The following is a 20,146-nucleotide window of genomic DNA, read 5'->3' as shown; positions in this document are numbered from 1 at the left end:
TGGTGGGCAGCCTGGCTCAGTCTCGGTCTGTGTCAAGTCCTGGGAGCCAAGACTGAGCGGGGCTGCCTGTCCGCCAGCTCCTAAACTACTTGCAATGCAGAGCCACAGCAATTAATTGTATAACTGACAAAATATTTGTCAATTACACAGTTACCAGATGACACACAATTTAAAATCCCTGGTAAGGGAAGCCAATGGGAGCATATGCTCTTGTCCACCTCCCACTGTGGGAACTGTGAGGAAACCCAAAACAAGGTATGTTGACTCAGCTACGTAATTAATGTAGTTCAAGTTGCATATCTTGATTTGATATTACCTACAAGTGTAAACCCAGGAATAAACCAGGCCAAGATATATATTCATGGTTTTGAACTACTCCTACACAAAGGGGTAAGCCAATTGTAGTGTTTGTTGACATAAGATAATTTTCTTCTTGTAGCATATACTGCTGTGGTTTATTCAGTTTCCTCTCACACTTTATGGAGAGATCGAAGTAATAGACAACTGTTTGCACTTTGTCACAATGCAATGGTTTGTTTGATAGCTGTAATTTGCCATGTGTTGTTATACATGCTCTCACACATGTTGGGAAGCTGATGAGTGATAATTTGTCACTTGCTAATTTCCATTTTTTATCAATTATCTGACGTGATTAGTTTTTGTCTACACATACTCTACCATCTATAGACTTAAATCACTTAAGTTTGCAGATGGATGGGAATTTCACTTTTAGAGTAGATTGTGCTACAACACATACTGAGATCATGTGTCTTTCATTCCAATGAATTCTTAACCTTCAAGTTAATTTTTATAGTTAGTTTGGTCATGGAATTAAGCCTACTAGTAATTGAGCAGTCTTCTCTGACCTAATCAATAGCTATTTTTGCTTGAATCTAGAGAGCATAATTTTTCAAAGTATTTTCTTTAGTTTAAACAGATGTGCTACAAGAAAGATCATACCAGTCTTCAAAGTCCTATCTGTTTATTTTATTTTATTGTGAACTTAAAATGACTAAGAGGATACAACATTCCCCAAATTAAGCAAACATGTTAATTCTTTTTAAAATACTGAAGAAATTATATATACTTTATTTTATATAACATAAAATATTTTATTTCTAAATTATTAAATACCAGTAGAACTTGTAAACAACAAAGGGTCTGATGTACCAGCTCCCCTAGTCCTGTGCAATGCACCATCCTTCACTATTTGTTACTGTCTTGTGGTTACATCTAACTTTTCATTTAATTTTCAAGTCCTTCCTCATCCCCCACTGCTTTGAAGCTAGAGGTCATGTCCTGGATAAAGGCTTTATACCTACAGCATTTTCGCTGCTTCTCAGCTTTCAGCTTCTTATTGAGAGAATTTGCAGTTATTTTTGTTAGTGAAACAGCCCAATTTGATCTATGTAGATTAAAATGTTCAATTCTCTTGTTTTAAACAAGGAAACAAATTAACAAACTGTAAAATGAAGTATATTTTTAGATGTTAAAAAACTTACCAGTGTTTTCAGCGAAGGCTGTCAAGCACACCCGCCTAAAGATTTGAGAGGATTGTAAGAAATGGATCCTTTCCTAAAAGGAATTTGCTGTTGTCCAGCAGTGCTGCTAGCACAGGGGATACCAAATGTACAGCCTCTCCCACACTTACGAACTGGTTACAGACCAAGCAATTGGTCCATAACTCAGTTTGTTCGTAAGTTGAACCCCATAGAGTTACACGTGACTGAACTGTTCGTAAGCACGGATTGCATTCATAACTCGGGGTCCTTCATTTACGACAGCTTCGGTCGTAACTCGGGGACCGGCTGTAGTTTATTAGACCATAATTTTATTCTTAAATGTCTGTGAATACCCAGCAGATGAAAGTGTACTGTGTAGGTAATTCATAATCATTTGAATATATACCTGTGAGGAGATTCCTCGAGTCTTCCTCATCAACCATCCCAGTCTGTAGTCCCGCTGCTTGGACCTTACTACTTTCTGTTCTCAAATGTGGGGAGAGGCTTGCCCCCTGACATACCAGCCAAAAGACCCCAATTTCTGCTCTTTTTAGGGTATGTCTACCCTGCAGAGGATGATCAAAGCTGCCACTATCGATATTCCAGGGTTCAGATTAGCGGTCGAGTTGAAATGGCTAATTCAAACTGAGAGAGATGCTCTTGTTTATGCAGGTAATCCTGATTTCATGAGGAGTAACGGAAGTTGAAGAAAGAGTGTTCTTCCTTTGACTTCTGCAGTGTAGATAGCGCCAAATGCCAAGTTGAGATACTTTGACTTCAGCTACTCAATTAACATATGCAACTTCAGCTACCTTAATTTGACTTTGTCCTGCAGTGTAGACATACCCTTAAAGAATATCTCTTGTATATGTTAGCAGTGCCCTTTATCTGATCACTGTATCCCTTCCCCGTGGAGTATTCACCCTACATTTACATAATGAATAATGATATAGCGTCCTAACTTATATTTCATATTTCCCCCAAATTAAGCCCTTCACCCCCACTATGGAAAAGACGAGGGTAAAAGCGCTTCCTGTTGGCCAACCTGTCAGTCAGTGAGTGGAAAAATTAATTTCCAATCTTCTGAGAAATGAACAGCTAGCACCGTGCCTGACAAAACCTGGTATTTCATCATTTCTTTATGTAGGAAGATAGGTGTTACTTTGCCTAGTCAAGATAAAAGAGGTTTTTTTTCCTGCATTGCCCTACACCTATCTAGTCCTCCTTCTATTCTAGTCACCTGGGGTAGGGGTCAGCTGAGATAGGACCATGCTGACCTGCTGTCATTCCCTGGCACATCTCCTAGTCTTTATCAGAGCGACTCATCTTTTCCAACAAATCAGACAAGGGCCTCCACCGCTTAAGTAGCGATCATTGTAAGTTCTAACTTAGCTCTGTCCAGGCTGTTCTAGGAAATAAATCACAAAATGATCAAGTGACAAATCACACTGAAATGATTAATGATGATTTAGGATCATAGTCTACTCTCCCTTACAGGTCTGAATGTCTCCCATTTTGGAGAAATTTAAACTGGATTTTGCCATTATGTGGCATGTAAACAACAGGCAATTGGTATGCAGTCATCAATGGCATTTACCACATCTGAGGATGTTTCTAGTTAAGCAAAAGGGTATAATTGAAAAAGACATACTGCTATAAAGGATTATTATGGAATCATGTAATTAACAAAAATACGTAATTAAAATAAATTGATAATTGCTGCCATGAAGCATGCATGACCTAATCAAAGTAACCACAAAATTATGCATGTCATGCCATCCCTTCATCTGTTCGATAGTCTGACTTCACTTTTCCATTCTTCAGTTATAAATTCTTTCTGACAGATTATGTATTTTAACATGTATACTGTGGAATAAATCTTTAATATTAACACATCTTTCAAGATAAATTAATAATATTTTGAGGTTTGGCCCTAAAGAAATAGGATGAAAGCTGTTCTCGAAGGATCAAGTTTATTGCAAGTTCCCTTATTTTCATGTGTAACTGAAACATTTTTTTCTCCAAGTAAAGGAGATAATTCAGTGTGAAAAAGAAAGCAATATCAGATAGAAGGGAGAATGGTCTGGAGAAAGTACATAGATAATATACTATTTTTCTAGTATTTTTTTTCTACTGGATATAACAAAAAATAATCTTCAAAATATAATTCCTTCTTACATACTGTTCTGAATAGTATGAAAATACTAGCAGATATACCCAGGATTGCTCGGGTGCTTAACTTTTGGGGGCGATACAGGAGTCTAGGCATGGTTTGGAGGGTGCAGGAGTCAGAGAAGGGGATTAGGAGGATTGGAGGGTTCAGGGCAGGGGGTGAAGTGCAGCAATCAGAGCAGGGGGGGTTGCAGGTAGGGAGCTCAGAGCAGAGGGTAGAGGAGTCAGATTAGGAGTCGGGGGGCTCAGAGCAAGGGTTGAGGTACAGGGTTCAGGGCAGAGAGTTGGGTTTAGGGAGACTTAGGGCAGAGGGCTGAGAGTTCTGGGGGTCTCACCTGGGCTGTCTGCAGTGGTGAGGGTGTCACTGGGGTGCTGCCGGCTGCCTGAGGTGCAGCGGTGGCTCCTAGGGCCATGCTTGCTCACCAGGTTGACTAGCACAGGGGTGCTGTATGACCCTAGCAGCAGCTCCCTAGGGTCATACAGCTCACCCCCCTGGCCTCCCGTCCAGTGCTAGAGCTGAGGCTGGAAGGTAGTTGCTTGGGCTGCCCCTGTGGCAGACAGTTGATGCAGCCACCCCTCTGTGATCACTCTTCAGTATAACTTTTTCTCCTAGCAGCCCCCCATTTTGTATTATGGAAAACAATCCCATTTCATGCACATCCCATTTTTTTTTACACAAGCAAGCCCTGATCTTGCTTTGTTAGGATATGAAAAATCTGCATACCAGATTTGGTGATTCTAGCTCTTTGCTATTTTGGACCAATTCTTGAACAAATGGGCTCGTGGATGGACAGATACACACACTTTTAAAATATATAAATAGATTTTTGCAGGGGCATCTTGCATGGGTGGCACCTCAGTCTCTCCTGTTCTCTCTTTGTGACACACAATAGTTTAATTTCCTGTGGATTGAAATACTTCAGCCTAAACTAGTCAGTGGACTCAGTATTCGGCTACTGAGGTGAAATTTAATGATCTGTGATAAACAGGAGGTCAAACTAGATGAACTTTTGGCCTTAAACTATGAAACTATGAAAGTATAAACCTTTTTTTTTCACCACTCCACTTTCACTCCAACAGCAAATCCAGTAATGGGGACCAGAACTCAAGATTTTAAGAAAAATTTTGGTACACTTCAATAAGATTTTTTTTTCATCATTGTTACCCCTTATAAAACAATTGATTCCCTCTGCAGCCATCAACTGGCAAATACTTTCTGATTTGAATTTTCGATCTGTCTTTGCATGAACTCGTGTTACATACCAGCCTTTCTTAGTTTGTTGAGGTCTTAATGAAATTCCAAGCTCTGTATGTTACAAAATAATTGAAAAATATATTTTCTAGATAAATTCTTAGTGTATCTACTGTATTACCTTCTGCTCCTGTATTATTCTTTTGACATCATCAAAGATGTGACTTTCTCATTTGGATTTTTAGACTGAAATTACTATTTTTCCTATTTTTAATAAATCCGTCGTTTTTTCTGATGTTAATGTCTACATTGAGCAAAATTTTCTTGATCTGTCACATTTTATGTATACATTAGCACAAATAATCTTCCATTACATGAACACACAACATACTTATGGTAATATAAAAATCTACAAATGTGTATTTAATGTTATAGTTGATAGTGCAATTGTTTTGTAATAATATTAAGGGTATTCATCCTTATCTGGTAAGGTCATTTTTCCTAATACATGATGATCAAATGTGCACACACATTGTTTCCATATAGCCTTTTAACTGCATTGTTTCTATAGCCCTCTTAATTTAGAATTTCTCATAGCATGTTTAAAATTTTAGATTTTCTGTAATGGGATGATAGGATTTGGTGTGTCTAGAACTTAAGGTAAAGAAATTGTCATTAATTTACCAGTTTATTTTGAAACTAGAAGACTTACCCAGTGTTGCCCGGGTCTGGGCCAAAGTGAGGACTTAAGGCTACATGTGCAATGCAAAGCAGGCTTAGTAGAGAGCATGATTTGCTCCAGAAATTAGACCTTTTTTTCCCCTACATATAACAGTTGAGGAAGAGCTTTTCAAACCTATAAAGGGCTGTTAAGCATCCACTTGACATTGGAAGTTAATGGAATTTGGGCATGTAAATTCTCATCTCCTTCTTAAACTTTTAGAGAAACCCTTCCTCTCTGTTTTTAGATATGCTGCTTAAAATAGGTAAGCATAGCACTTTGAAGATGTTTGAAATTATTTTGGTATTTTTGCAGGATAATAAATAACAGTTTGTATAAATTGAAATGGCTTTGCAGAAGTATATGAAGTGAAACATTTCTAACATTTCTGTATTTCTCAATAAAAAAGATGCCATTTATTTCAGCAGAAATAACTCCATTACTCCAGAGATTTATTATTTTATTAAGTTTTTGTTATTTATCAACATTTTTTTCTTTTATCTTAAGGTGATGGTGTTTGTTCATGCTAGAAATGCCACTGTGCGAACTGCCATGGCTCTTCGAGAAAAAGCAAAAAACAATGGTCATATTTGCTACTTTTTGCCAACGCAAGGATCTGATTATGGACAAGCTGAAAAACAAGTAAGTGATAAGTTAATTAATGGGTTAATGATCTTTAAAGCCCTGATGATCTGGGACTCAGCAACCCGAAAGACTGTTTCTCTAGCCCAGTAGTTCTAACAGACTTGGATTTTTCTAGCTATAGACTTAGATTCATGTAATTACTGGATTCCAGCACAGCAGGATTTCAGTATAGAGGGATATTGCTCCTCTTGCAATTCACCAGAGCAGAAATATGTCTGCCATCAGAGTGAAATGTTAGGGGTAATAATTTATCTTAGCATGCTATTTTAGTGTTTCTTGTCATAATGGTTTACAGATTTAGCTGTGACTTCAGTGCTCTCTATTTTTGGGTAGTGTTATATTTGCATACTTTTTACTCTTTGTTTGGAGACTTGGTTTATTGAGGTCTTTGTGTTCATATACTCAGGGGCGTAGCTAGCTGTTCTAGAGGAGGGGCAAGCAAGATGTGACTTTGAGCACCCCTTTCCTCTCACGGCTCATCTCTTGAGCATTACTGCTTAACTAATGTTAATTATTTTTCCCCATCTTCTCAGTTTAAATAAGTTTGTGTAGTTTTAATTGACCTTAGTATTCATTAAAAGAACAGTAAAAATCAAAGTTACTAATAAATCAGATGTCTTATAATTTAAATTTGAAACACTCACCTTTTGATTTGGGCCCCCCATGGTCGTGGGCTTACATGAACAACATGTTCTGCATGCCCCCATATATTTATATATATTCTCATGATGGTATAAAATTCTCACTATTTTAATATTGGAATGTACATTAGTATGAAATCTTCATTTTCAGCTTTGAGACAGCTTGATCTTAACAGATGCCTATTTTCAGTAGCATAGGTGAGATTTTCAAGAGAACTCATTTTACAGATTTATATTGTCATTTGAAATGTTTTTCCTTAGTAAAGTTGAATTTGAAGAGTTCAACAGTGACACATGTTGTTAGATTATCCTATGGTTATTTATTCTGTGTTGATTGCACTTCTCTAAAAATGACAAATACATCATCACTTTTGTCAGTGCTGGTATAATCTGTTTCATCCAGGTTCTTGTTAAAACAATATTTCAGTTTGGTTTTTAAAGAGGTTATTTTTAAATTTCCCTGAATACTTATCTTTTTGAGCATGTGAAGTTTAATAACTAGGACATTAATAACTTTTGGTTTCAGATAGACTATTATTTAAGGTTTCTTTTAATAAAAACTAGGGTGACAATAATAGGTAGAAAAGTTTATTTAATAGAAATGCCCCGTACAATCTGGCATGAGTACAGTGATGTGATAGAGTGGATAAAAATCCATGTATTTTTTATTTAAAAAAATCTGTTTTTTTTTTAATTTAAAGGAGATTTTTTTAAATAAATACTAGATTTATTTAATAAAATAAATAAATAAAATACATGAATAAAATACTAGATTTCTCATTTAAAAATGTGACAATTGAATCTCATTGCAAACATGCTATACTTACCCTTATTGCATCATAAAAATGAAATTAACTGTTCTTGTCTGTCTAGCCAAACCTGCCAGCTCTTGTTTCTTTAAAGTTCTGAGCTTTCTGTTTCTCAGCAGACTAAAGTAACATGTGCAAAGAAAGATGGATATAATTGTTTTTGTTCCATGCCTATGTAGTGGTGGACCTGGGCCAAACATGGCAGAGGAGTTAGTTAAAACATGTTCTAAACACAGAGACACAATGCATAGGAAAGGATTCAGGCAGCATAGAAAGGAATAGTGGACTGGAAAGAAAAAGGGAAGACTTTATTCGGCACAAACACAGCTTCCGATATTCTCCCACACTTCTGCCAGAGAAAAACTGTCATGGCCTCTGGGCATGAGACCTTATCTGTGACTATTTTGAAGAAATTTGTTCCCTGGGTAAAAAAAACAAAATATATCAAGTATAAGCAGTACAAGAAGATGATGCAAGAAGATGTTGCAAGAATGAAACATCAGAAGAAAAACTGCTTATTGGGAGAAAATGATGTGGATGAAGATGTGGCTATGGCTGAAAAACAATGTGGATCAATTGATTAGTAATTTAAATAATTCACTTTGCAATGCATCTCTCTATGCTGTTTAGTATGTGTAATTTAACAAGTAAATTCCCAAGTTGTTTGCTGTGTTGGATGTTTCTAGAAAAAAAGTTCAGCTTTGCTAGTCCTTATGACTTGTTTAACTAGGTTTACATCTATCACCCAAGTATACAGTACAGGAAGCTGCAATATGAGAAATCTAGAGTTACTAGTTGTCACTGAGTGTCTATTTTATATTACATAATGCATGCCCCTCATTTTGGAACATCATGGTCACAGACCATAATGGTGATGCCGTAAGCCTACTCCCTATTTTACTTAGACATAATTCAGCTTTCCCAAGGGAATCCCATCCTATACTTGTTTCCTCAAAAAAACAGAAGTGCTAGTGAGTTCAATGGGGTTTACTCCAAAATTAAGTGTATGCTAAGCACAGTCAGCTTTTTTGGAAGCTTGGATTTGGATCTGTATCCTTGCTGGAAAAAACGGAAATGATTAACTAAATAAGAGAGTGAGAAGAATTAAGAAAAGCCACTATTTAAAATCAACATTTTTGAATTTTGTTTCAGGATCCCATTCAATTGTAAGAGACTTAGGTTGTCTATCAATATTCAACAACTTCAGAGTTATCCGTTGGTACTTTTAGCAGCAATGCTACCACTAAACATATTTCAGACAACAAAGTATAAGTAGCAAGCAAAAGACTTCAGTCATCCGATAATACTACCACCATGGATGTGTTTGTAGAAAGGACTATCAAATACCAATGAGAAACAATAGATGAAAAGATTGTTCTGTTCATTTAAGCCACAAATTCTCCTTTTCACATTGTTAACAATAAACAGCTTTATTGACATGGTGAGTCCTTATGACCAGGCTGCACTCCATCAAGTAGAGCAGACGTTGGTGGAAGGTATGCTGTCTGAGAGAGAACTTGAACAGCGTGCAAGAAATACGGAGGGGAAATTTGCCAGTTTAAGACATCATATACAATGATTCAGTAATGTGCCTGTGTGACAACAGAAGATGGGGTTTCTTATCTTTGAGAAACAATAGATATGTTTGGAAATGCCCGCACAACAGAATATTTAAAAGAAGTGGCAGTGAAAGCTGAAATAAACTGAACAATCAATTGTCGCATGCACAGTTTAGTCATGGACACTGCTGCAGACATATCAAAGATGATAAGATGCTTAGAAAAGGATGGAAATATGCTCCTTAATAACATATGGCTCTAGTTCCCATTTAATGCACCTTTTTAGCCAAAGATTTAAATACGTCTTCTCCAGGATTAAAAAAAAATGTTGTTGAAGTTTCAAAGTTCTTTTGTAATAACCATTTTGCTTCAGCTTCACTGAAGAGAGTAGGAGGACTGAAGTCACAGCTAACTCTGTAAACCAGGGATGGGCACGAAGGCCTCCACAGGCTGGATCCGGGCCTTGAGGAGCCCCTTTACCCCCCCCTTCCCATTAGGTACCCATGCCCCTGCAAGAGCCGGAAAAAGCTTTCCATGCTCTCCCACCCCCAGGCCAATCAGGGGCTTTGGGACGGAGCATGTGAATCTTCCTCCTTCCCTGCCAGGATCACATGGCACTTTGAAGTGCCATGTGCTGCTTGCGGGGTGGGAGAAGACGTCACATGCTCCCCCTACCCCGAAGCCCTGATAGGTCTGGGAGCGGGGGGAGCTACACAGTTTCCTCCGCCCTCCCCCCACCCTATGAGGAGCGCGCAGCACTACGCTCGCTCAAGGTGGGAGCAGGACAAAGAACGCTTCACACGGCTCCCCTGCTCCCAGGCCCTAATTGGCCTGGGGGCAGGGAGAGAGTGTGAAGCCTCCTCCTGCCCTGCGGGGAGCAATTTGGCTATGTGCTCCTGGCCTAGGGGCGAGGGGGGATATAGGGTGGGAGGAGGTTTCACTGCTCCCCTGCCCCCAAACCCTGATTGGCCTGGGGTGGGGGAGCATGCAAAGACTCTTCCCACTCTGCCAGGGGCATGGGTCCCTAGTGGAAAGGGGGAGGTAAAGGGGCTCCTCCACCCCCAGATCAGTTATAGTCCAGGGATGGGGAAGCTCAGAAGCATCCTGGCCCCGCCCCTTCTGGGGCAGCCTGGAGCCACTTCAAAAAATTTTGAAGTGGTCCCTGGCCAAAAATTATTGCCCACCCATGCTATAAACCATTATGCCAAGAAAACTAATTCTCCCTCAAAATGTTTGGGAATTCTGTGGTTGATTCTTTTAAACTCTTTATTAAGAACTGACTTATTTTTGTAAATTTGTTGAAGAAAACAAAGTTTGGATGAGATACTTCTATTTATTTAATCAATCTAACAATGGATTAAAGAGGAATGTAGAGGATATGTCAGTATACTGAAACCTGTTATCTATAGCCTTAAACTTTAGAGAAATTGTTGATACACTGTTAATGCTGTTGAAATTTGGAAGGCACTTCAAGAGACAGTGATGAAAGAAATACTTCACTAGAACGTTAAACTACAGGTAATAAAGAAGTGAATGGAACAAACTATCTTCACCTCATTTTCTTGCAAATATTCTTAAGCCCAGATATAAAGGTAGATGCCTAACTTCTGAAGATGATGCTACCATTTTATTGTATCTCAAAATCACTCCTCAATTATGCCCATCCCATAATAAATTTCAGGGCTGGAATGAAACCATATGTTTACATATTTACCAATGATGTTTTGAACAAAGTCATTCTCCTGAATTGGGGAAGGGGGATCACCAGTCAGGCCCCTTGAAACAGGGTTCCTTCAATTTTCACAGCAGTAACTTCTTCTGCAAGCACAGAGCGAATATTTTCATTGTTTGGTATTAGTCACTCAAAGCTAAGAAATCGACTAGAAATTGGAAAAGTAGGAAAACTCTTATTTTTGTTTCAGTCTATGAATCAAAATGACAGTGGAATGTGGAAGATGGGCAATTTTCCCTTTGGAAATAACTTACTTCCACTACCCAAAGTCAAATATTTGAAAATTAGGGATATGTTCATTAATTTATAGTTCTATATGTTTGATATACATATAAGTTAACCTCTACCACTGAAGATGCTCATGGACCCCCTGTGTCATAAGAATTTTGTGTTTTAAGCTTTCTGCATTAGTTCCCTTTAAAGAAGTATGTTGTCTTTGAAGTGTCCTTTGAAAATCACTTCATATTGCTTTGAAGAATATATGGAGGGTTTTAGTCTGACCCAGTAATTTTTAATGCCACTAAAGGTTTGTGGGTGTTTAGTTCATAATTCTGAACTGCCATGAATATCTTTATAGAGAATCTGTACTAGATATTTTTTAGCATATTGTTTACAGCCAGATTTGTAAGTGAGAATATTCTATCTATAAAAGTTGACAGTATTATGAACAGACATACTGACTATATTTCACAAAGTAAAATATGAAAACACTGCAAAATTTAATTTTGTTCCTAACGGTTTACTAATGTGCACAGACATTTAGAAATTAGTCCGACAATTGAACGGTATTTTTTTCCTGTACTATTTAGACCAGAAGACAAAAGTGTATGTATATAAAAAGTGAAAAGTAAGAGCCCATACACGGTTGACTGCCATGGAAGCACTTTAACATCACTGCACCTTTTGTTCCTCCATCAGTAGTCCTGCCAGTAGGGTCCAATGCCAGGAGCGTTTCCGGATCCTACCGGCAGGGCTGCTGACAGGGAAGAGCAAAAGAAGCAGTTGCCTGGGCCCAGCGATTTAAAAAGTGTCTGGGGCTCCCAGATGCTGCTGCTGCATCCTCTACAGTGGCCAGAAACCTCTGGCCATTCAGATTGCTGCCAGAGACCCAGAGTTCCCATCTGCCACTGCCGCAGCCCTAGAAGTTAAAGGGACATAGCTCCTGGAAGCTATCTGAGATCATTGCCACCTGGAGCCTTAATGGTGATTCTCCCTTCTCATCATCCAGCCTCCTCTCCAACCCTGAGTCCCCTCTAGCACTTGGAACTCTTTGTCTCCATCCCAGAGTCCCCTCCTACACTCCAAATCCCTCATCCATGGTCCCACCCCAGATTCCATGTTACTAGATGGAGCCCTCACTTCCCTGCACCCGAAACCCCTCCATCACTCTGAACCCCTTATCCCATGCCTTCCCCCAGAACTCTCACCACCAGCTGGAGTCCTCACCCTCTCTCATGCCCCAGCTCTCAGCCCAGAGCCCCCTTCCATGTTCTGAGCCCCTTTGTCCCCACACTGGAGCCTCTATCGCCTCATGCTCCAAACCCCTACCCCAACATGATGAAAATGAATGAATGAGCGAATGTGGGGGAGAGTGAGTGATGGATGGCAGAGAGATGGAGTGAAAAGAGGATAGAGCAAGGGTGTTTGGTTCTTTGCATTTAGAAGGTTGGTAACCCTATTCACCAGACTACTTGTCCCGATTTACTCCTTCCCACTCCCCCATCCAGTCTGCCTCCTCTGCATTCAAATCAGAGTCACTAAAGTGGCTGGGTGAGCCCAATTTGGTATTGGTGACTCCACACTGCCCACGGTATGAGTGGGGGAAAGGGGAGTGGGAAAAGTCACTGAACGCACAGGAGAGACAGGTCCCTGCTCTCAGTCTCCGCCCCAGTTCCAGCCCAGTTTGGAGCAACCATTGCAGAGAACGTACAGCTTCTCTACCCTCTAGGCCAGTTAAAAGCCTTTCTCCAAGGCATCATGTTTAGTTGCTCTGTTGGGATGGCACATATGTAATGTAGCAACATAGGAACTAGGAACATAGAAGAACTGAAGCTTGTATGATGCCAAGCTTCTTAGTCAACAGACTGAGGTTTGAACCAAAGACCTCTAGAGCCAAACTGATGAGCTGCTACAGCTTGACCTAAAGAAATAAGATTCTGAAGCTTGGAACTGTGACTACTGAAAATATGCAGACTGTTTGGGGGGAAAGGGTTTTTTTTTGTGGGGGGGGGTTTTGGAGAAAGGCTTTTAACTGAGACAAATTGTAGTCAGTTTTCACAGGGACCATAGACACATGCCTTGCCGCAAAGCCACCACTCTACCAAATTCTGGTCTCTGTTCCAAAGCATGGAGGTGCTAAAGTTGTTCAGCCAAGAGTTGACCAGATTTTTTTTTATGTGGACAAAACATATTTTTCCATTGTATAATATATATCAGCTTCTGTAGTTCAGGACTTGCAATTTTATTGTCAATGGAAGTTTGAAGATATTTTGCCAGTTTGAGACACATTCTGTGTGATTCCTTTGGGGTATTTCTAGACCAGTGGTCACCAACCAGTAGATCGGGATCTACTGGTAGATCTTGGAGCCTCTGACAGGTGATCCTGACTGGTTTGGCCAAGAGGCTATCAAGTGCGGGCACTTCAGCTGCCCTTCACAGCACAGCTGTGCATCTCCTGTCCTTTGCCTTGGAACTGCTCCTCTCTGGGAGCCTCCTGCTTGTGGTACAGAGCAGGGAAGGGAGAAGAAGGGTGCTTATGTCAGGGTGCCCCCCGCTCCTCCTGTGTTCTGTCTCCACAGAGCAGAGAGGGAGTTTGCTGGTTGCTTTTGAGAGTGGTTCAGGGCCAGGGCAGGAGTGAGCCTGAGCTAGCCTCACTGCACCACCACCCAGGAGCCACCTGAGGTAAGCAGTGTCCAGCTGGAGCCAGCGCCAATCCTCTGCCCCAGTCTTGAACCCCCGCTTGTGCCCCAAGTCCCTGCCCCAGGCTCAGTTCAGAGCCCCCCTCACACTCCAAATCACTTAGCCCAAGGCCAGAGCCTATGCCCCAACCCTCTGCCCCTGCCTGATGAAAGGGAGGGAGAATAAGGTTGGAAGGGAGGGAGGGAGGGAGGATAGAGTGAGCAGGGGCAGGGCCTCGGAGAAGGGGCATGAAGGGGGCGGGGCAAGGGTATTTGGGTGTGAGGTAGATCTTGGATTGCACTTAAATTCAAAAAGTGATCTTGTGCCCAAAAAGATTGGAGGCCTCTGGTCTAGACTACATGCCTCTGCTGAGAGAGTCATGTAAACTAGGCTACTCAACATAGTCAAAGAAGCCGAGATTTAAATATCCCTGGCTTTATTAAAATAAACATGGCCACTGCGCTGTGCCGGCTCAGCTGATCGTCAGCACAGCGCGCAAGTCAAGATGCAGATCGGTCAACAGGGGAAGCCTTTGTCGACCGCTCCCTTATGCCTCGTGAAATGAGGTTTATAGGAGTGGTCAACTAAGGCATCCCCTTTCGACCGATCCACGTCTTGACTCGCGCGCTGTGCCGATGATCAGCTGAGCCAACAGCGCGGTGGCCATGTTTATTTTAATGAATCCAGGGATATTTAAATCACAGCTTATTTGACTGAGTCGGGTAGCCTAGTTTACATGCCTCTCTCAGCAGAGGCATGTAGTCTAGACATACCCTTGGATGTGAAGGTTCATTTGGGAATGCACATGGTAGCATTTTTTTCCGTGAAAATCATTACTCTGTCTTAGACCTCCCACTATCTCCTTATTGTATAATCTGCTTCCTATTTCAATGGTTGGAATAGGACAGTTAAAGGCTATAAAAGTTGCAGGTATTTTTTAAATTTGAAATATAGAATAGTGCAGATGGACTCAGTTGAGCTTGTACAGTCTGCTAAGGTGACCCCTATGCTATAAATGGACATGGGTATATTTAGATCAAAACATTTGTGAGCACTGATCAGGGTTAGGTGGTTGATGTACTGTCTGAAATAGATCCTTCTGTTCTCTCAGGATATTTATCCATCATGCTTCAATATAAAAGACACTGAAATAATTTGCTAGAGCAAGTTCCCCCTCTGTTTCAGTGTTTAGGTGTTCAATATGCATTTGTTTGGACTGAATCCAAACATCTATTTTATATCAAAACTTGAATTGTTTGAGGATTGCAGTCACAAATGTTGATCTGTTCAAAAAGACTGCAGATATGCTGATTTTATTTTAAAAGATGTATATGAAAGTGCTTGGATAGACATTCTTTTTTTTTTTTTCTAATAATGCAAAACAAAAATCTTCAGCATGATTACAAATATGGGATATCCTTCTGTGATGTTTCCTATGACTTATTTCATTGAGTCTAAGATGGCATTCATGTAGTAGGGAAATGTTTTACTCCTGTCATTTTCCCTTCAACCTTTATAGGAACTGTATAATATCAAAAGTAATTGGTGAATTATATGAGTTTCGTTATGAAGATTAATTCGACATATTATAGTGAAACAGGACGCTATAGCTTTCATTTTACTTCCCCAGCTTTTTAAGAATGTAAATAATAATAATAATAAAAGAAACACAAAAATAAGAAATTAATTTGATCAGAATTGTATTCTTTTATTTTGGTGCTCAATAAATTTCAGTGGACAGGGCTGGGAATTCTGCTAACTTTGTAGAAGCCAGTCATGCAATAACTATCATATTAAAGATACTAGTACTTGGCAATATGTTTGAATATTTGTGTACAGTATTTCATTTAAAGCTCTGTGATGAGTACAGTTTGTGAAAGTTTGTCTAAACATGTAGAGTAATATAGTATAATATAGTATAACAATACCCAGTGATTATTTCCAATGGTATTACCTTCCATAAAAATGAAAAGCAGGTTTGAAGTATCTAGGTTTTACTATTTCATTTATTATTGTATCTTAAAATTTAAAATCCATGAATTCATTTGTAAATTAATACAAATATACCGTTGCTCTTTCAGTTCTATAAATATATCAAGGCCCATCTTGTAGCCATTACCCATATAAATAATTCTTTCTTACTAAGCGTTTTTGTTGAATTCATGTGAATAAGACTGAGCACTAAATGTGGATACAGACTGGAGTTGGTATGTTTCCACTATATGAATAAATAGTAAAAAAAAATCTGAATAACAGAAAGTAAAAGTTAATTATGTGTTTATTTAGGAAAACATAAAGTAATTAGAAAAATGCTTTAATAAAAAATTCATATACTTTTTAATGTCCATAGCTAATAATGAAATTACTCACCATATTTTATACTGTCCTAGATTCAAGTGCATTTTCATAATTGCTCTTGTGTCTCCTTATGCATGATGATGGTTTGTATAGTAGATGAACAAGCATAATGCATATTCTTAACCTAATTTTAGGAGACTAAAATGTAAATCTTATGTAGATATTTAGGTGTAGGTTTTTCTGCTCCTTGCTTTCATCTTCTTGGAATGGCCATTTCCAGTACAGGCAGTCCCCGGGTTACATGGATCCGACTTACATCGGATCCCTACTTACAAACGGGGTGAGGCAACCCCGCACTAGCTGCTTCCCCCCAGCACACCAGGGAGACGCGAAGCTAGCCCTCCCCTCCCCCCCCAGCAGACCAGGGAGATGTGGAGCGGCTTTTCTCAGCTGACACCTCAGCTTGAGAATAAAGGACTGAGGGAAGTGAGGTTTGGGAGAATAAAACTGAGCTCTGGAGAAATGTTTGGCTAGAGTTTCCCCTATAATATGTACCAGTTCCGACTTACATACAAATTCAACTTTAGAACAAACCTACAGTCCCTATCTTGTACCTAACCCGGGGACTGCCTGTATTGTATGTTTTTCTTTTTCCAGTTGCTAAAAAAGGTGCTTTCAGAACCTAGAAAGCACATTTTACTGCCTTGTCATATTTGTTTTTCAGTAAATAGAACTTGAGTGTAGACATAGCAACGGATTATAGTACACATTACAGGTGACAGCATGTAGACTATGTGTAGCAACATGCTGCAGTGAAAAAACAAGCTGTGTCCATAGTGATGTATAGTTACCTGTCAGTTAAAGGCGTCAGCAACTCCCTACTGTCAAGCTTTTCCTTGAGCAACGGGGAGGCAGCGAGATACTAAAGCTAAAAATAGCAGTTTACCCAGAGTCTTGTTGATTGAGTCGAGAACCAGGTAGTGCATGTACTCTGGTATGTAGTCACATCCATCAGGCATGTCTTTACTAGCATAAGTTATGTCTCGTTCTTTCATTCGTTCCTGCATTACTGATATCTGCCATAGATTTACATATGGGTCCTGGAACTGCAAATCTGCCCACAGGACATACAGCCATTTTGTAACAGGCAAGCTTCCTGCTGGGAGAAAGCATGTTCTTCTTCCTTCCAGTTTCTCTCTCTCCAGCTTTGAGGGCAAGGTACTTTTCCTCAACGTGAGCCACTAACTGATGGAGGATATGGCACCACTGGGGTTGATTAGTGGCTTGCTCCTTCCAGCTTGTGATGTTCACATTAGTTTTCTTAAGATGCGCTTTCAGTGTGTCTCTGTAGTGTTATCTCTGTATGGCCTGGAAGGACTGTGGCTTGCTCCTGAAATGAGGAGCTGGACTGAGGCTGTCATTGGGCACAGTGGCAGACACTAGACCAAGGATTGCTGTTAACCCCCAGAAGGGGGAGGAGAGACTACTATAGATGGCACTGCTGGAGGACATTGTCCTGAAAAGGATGCCGTGGTTTGGGAGTGACTCATGTCTGGAACAAGAGTACAAAGCATGAAAGAGGGTGATACCAGCCAGAAGGAGGTACCCCATGATGACAGGACTAATTTCCCAGAGCTACCAGCAGGAGGTATCTCAGCGGTGAGCCCGCCCTGTGACACTACCTCATATTCTCTTCCCCAAATTAAATGTTGAGTTTTTTTTTTAAAAAAAAAAAAACCTTTCATCATCAGTCAGATTTTCTGAACCTTTCTCATAATTTTTATTGGTGTCCTCTCTACTCGCTCCAGTTGGTCCATATTTTTCTAAGATGTGGCAGCACCCAAAACTGGTGACACTAGTCCAATGCTGATTAGAGTGGACAATTTATCTTGGGTTTCTTACACAAAAACACTCCTGTCAATACAACCCACAATGATATTTTCATTTTTTGCTCATGCATGACACTGTTGACTCATATGCAGTTTTTGATCCTCAATAACCACCAAATCCTTGTTAGCAGTACTACTATCATTTTGTAGTTGTCTTTGATTTTTATTTCCTTTAATGAAGTACTTCACATTTGTCTTTATTGAATTTCACCTTGATTTCAGACCAGTTCTCCAAATTGTCCAGGTCATTATCTTGGGAGGTGAGTATAAGAAGCAATGAAATGCATTCCTTTCTCCTCCCCCCTTCCTGTCCATATTCTGACTTTTCCTGCAGGCTCCCATACCAGGCTGCTAAAGCCTGGTGAGCCTTCCTCCAGAGAAGATCAAGTAACTTAAAAGATAACGCAGGTCATCTGAAGAAGTGGGCTGTACCCATGAAAGCTCATGATACCATCTACATGTTTTGTTAGTCTATAAAATGCTACCAGACCATTTGTTGGTTTTTTCCTGTAACAGACTAACTCCACTACCCCCTGAAGCTCTTAAAAGTGAAAAGCCATCTAGGTTGCCAGAGCTATTAGCATAACATTGAACCTGTGAAAGAGTCATTAAAATGGTAATGAAGCCATTTAACAGGTATTTGCCAGTCCCCTTCCGCCCCTGGCTATATACTGTCAGTTTCTAAATTTGCTGACAAAACCAGTTGTGCATTACATATTTACTCAGAATCTGTTATTCTACAGGACCTTAGTTGAAAATTTCATTAGTTTGTTGCTAAAGATTATAAAGTCACGTCACTAAAAAAACTTTACATAGGTTTTAAAAATCTATTTAACTTTAGCCATAAATGCTTGGATCTTCAGACAGATGGGAAGGTTTTTTTTAAATAAAGTCTTCAAAAGACAACCCTCATCTAAAATACACATTTTAATTTTAATATGAGAGTACAAAAAACTTGCTTCCAAAGACTCTCTGTCCATCCTTGCTGCAACCTTTCTCCCTTCATTCCCCTGTTGAAGACAGCTTTTTAAGTGACAACATCCCTTTTCATCCAGATAGGGAAACTCATTTGTCCAGAAACAAGAGGCAGGACTATGCAGCACTTTAAAGACTAACAAGATGGTTTATTAGATGATGAGCTGCTTTCGTGGGCCAGATCCACTTCCTCAGATCAAATTGTGGAAGAAAATTGGCATGACCATATATACCAAAGGGATACAATCAAAAAAATGAACACATATAAAATAGACAAATCAGATTTTAGAACAGAAGGGGGACGGGGGGCTTCCTGGAATCAGCCGCTGATCTGTTTCAGCAGCGGCTGACTCGGGGACCCCTGGGGCAGAGCAGCTGGGGTCCTGCCAGGTTGGTCCCGCAGTGCTGTCCTTTGGCGCTGCGGGACCAACCCGGCAGCACTCTAGCTGCTCTGCCCCAGGAGTCCCCAAGAGCAGCTGGGGTGCTGCCGGGTTGGTCCCGCAGCCCCGAGGGGCAGCGCTACGGGACCAACCCGGCAGCACCCCAGCTGCTCTGCTCCTGGCTTCCCCGATTCAGCTGCTGGTCAGTTTCAGGAGCAGCTGAATGGGGGAAGCCTGTCCGACTGCCCCAGCACTTCCGGGTTCCTGATGGTGCTGGACCATCAGGAGTCCCGGAGAATTAGATGCCGGACTAATGGAGTTTTACTGTATTTAGAGTCTTACGTCAGTCACCACAATGTTTACTCCTCATAATGATAGGAGCAGGAGCATATTTTAGTTTTTTTTTCTCTGTTCTTCTTAAACTGTAAATCCACTGCACCACATTCAAAAATGGAGCGTACATGATTCTTAAAGAATAATTTGAATTATGGGTGCTTAATAGATCTTGGATAGGAATTTTCACCACAGAGCATAATGAAAGAGGATGTGGAGGCTCAATCAAGGGAAGATGAACAAAATATTTAGGTTAGGGTCACTAGCAGAGTGGAGGGAATCTAGGTCAGAGATGTATGAGCAAGAATTCAGAGTGAAGTGTGAGGAAAGTGAGTAGGAGGTATGAGAGAATAAAAAAAAAAAAACAAAGATAACTTTGTTAGCCAGAAAGGTTTGAGCT

The 20,146-nt window shown here is 40.2% G+C and overlaps 1 protein-coding gene across 2 annotated transcripts in view; it reads left to right on the top strand.

Annotated features, from left to right (window-relative positions):
• Nucleotides 1-20,146, top strand: part of ASCC3 (activating signal cointegrator 1 complex subunit 3) — a 417,235-nt gene that overhangs the window by 229,421 nt on the left and 167,668 nt on the right. For both annotated transcript variants that reach the window (XM_006118439.2, XM_075923934.1), the window contains exon 14: nt 6,095-6,229. In XM_006118439.2, coding sequence (XP_006118501.2) covers nt 6,095-6,229 — 135 coding nt within the window. The remainder of the gene's footprint in view (nt 1-6,094; nt 6,230-20,146) is intronic.

Source organism: Pelodiscus sinensis, chromosome 3, assembly GCF_049634645.1.
Source record: "Pelodiscus sinensis isolate JC-2024 chromosome 3, ASM4963464v1, whole genome shotgun sequence".
NCBI lineage: Eukaryota > Metazoa > Chordata > Testudines > Trionychidae > Pelodiscus > Pelodiscus sinensis.
Note: the sequence above shows the minus strand (reverse complement) of the source record. Positions and strands in the feature narration are given on the sequence as shown.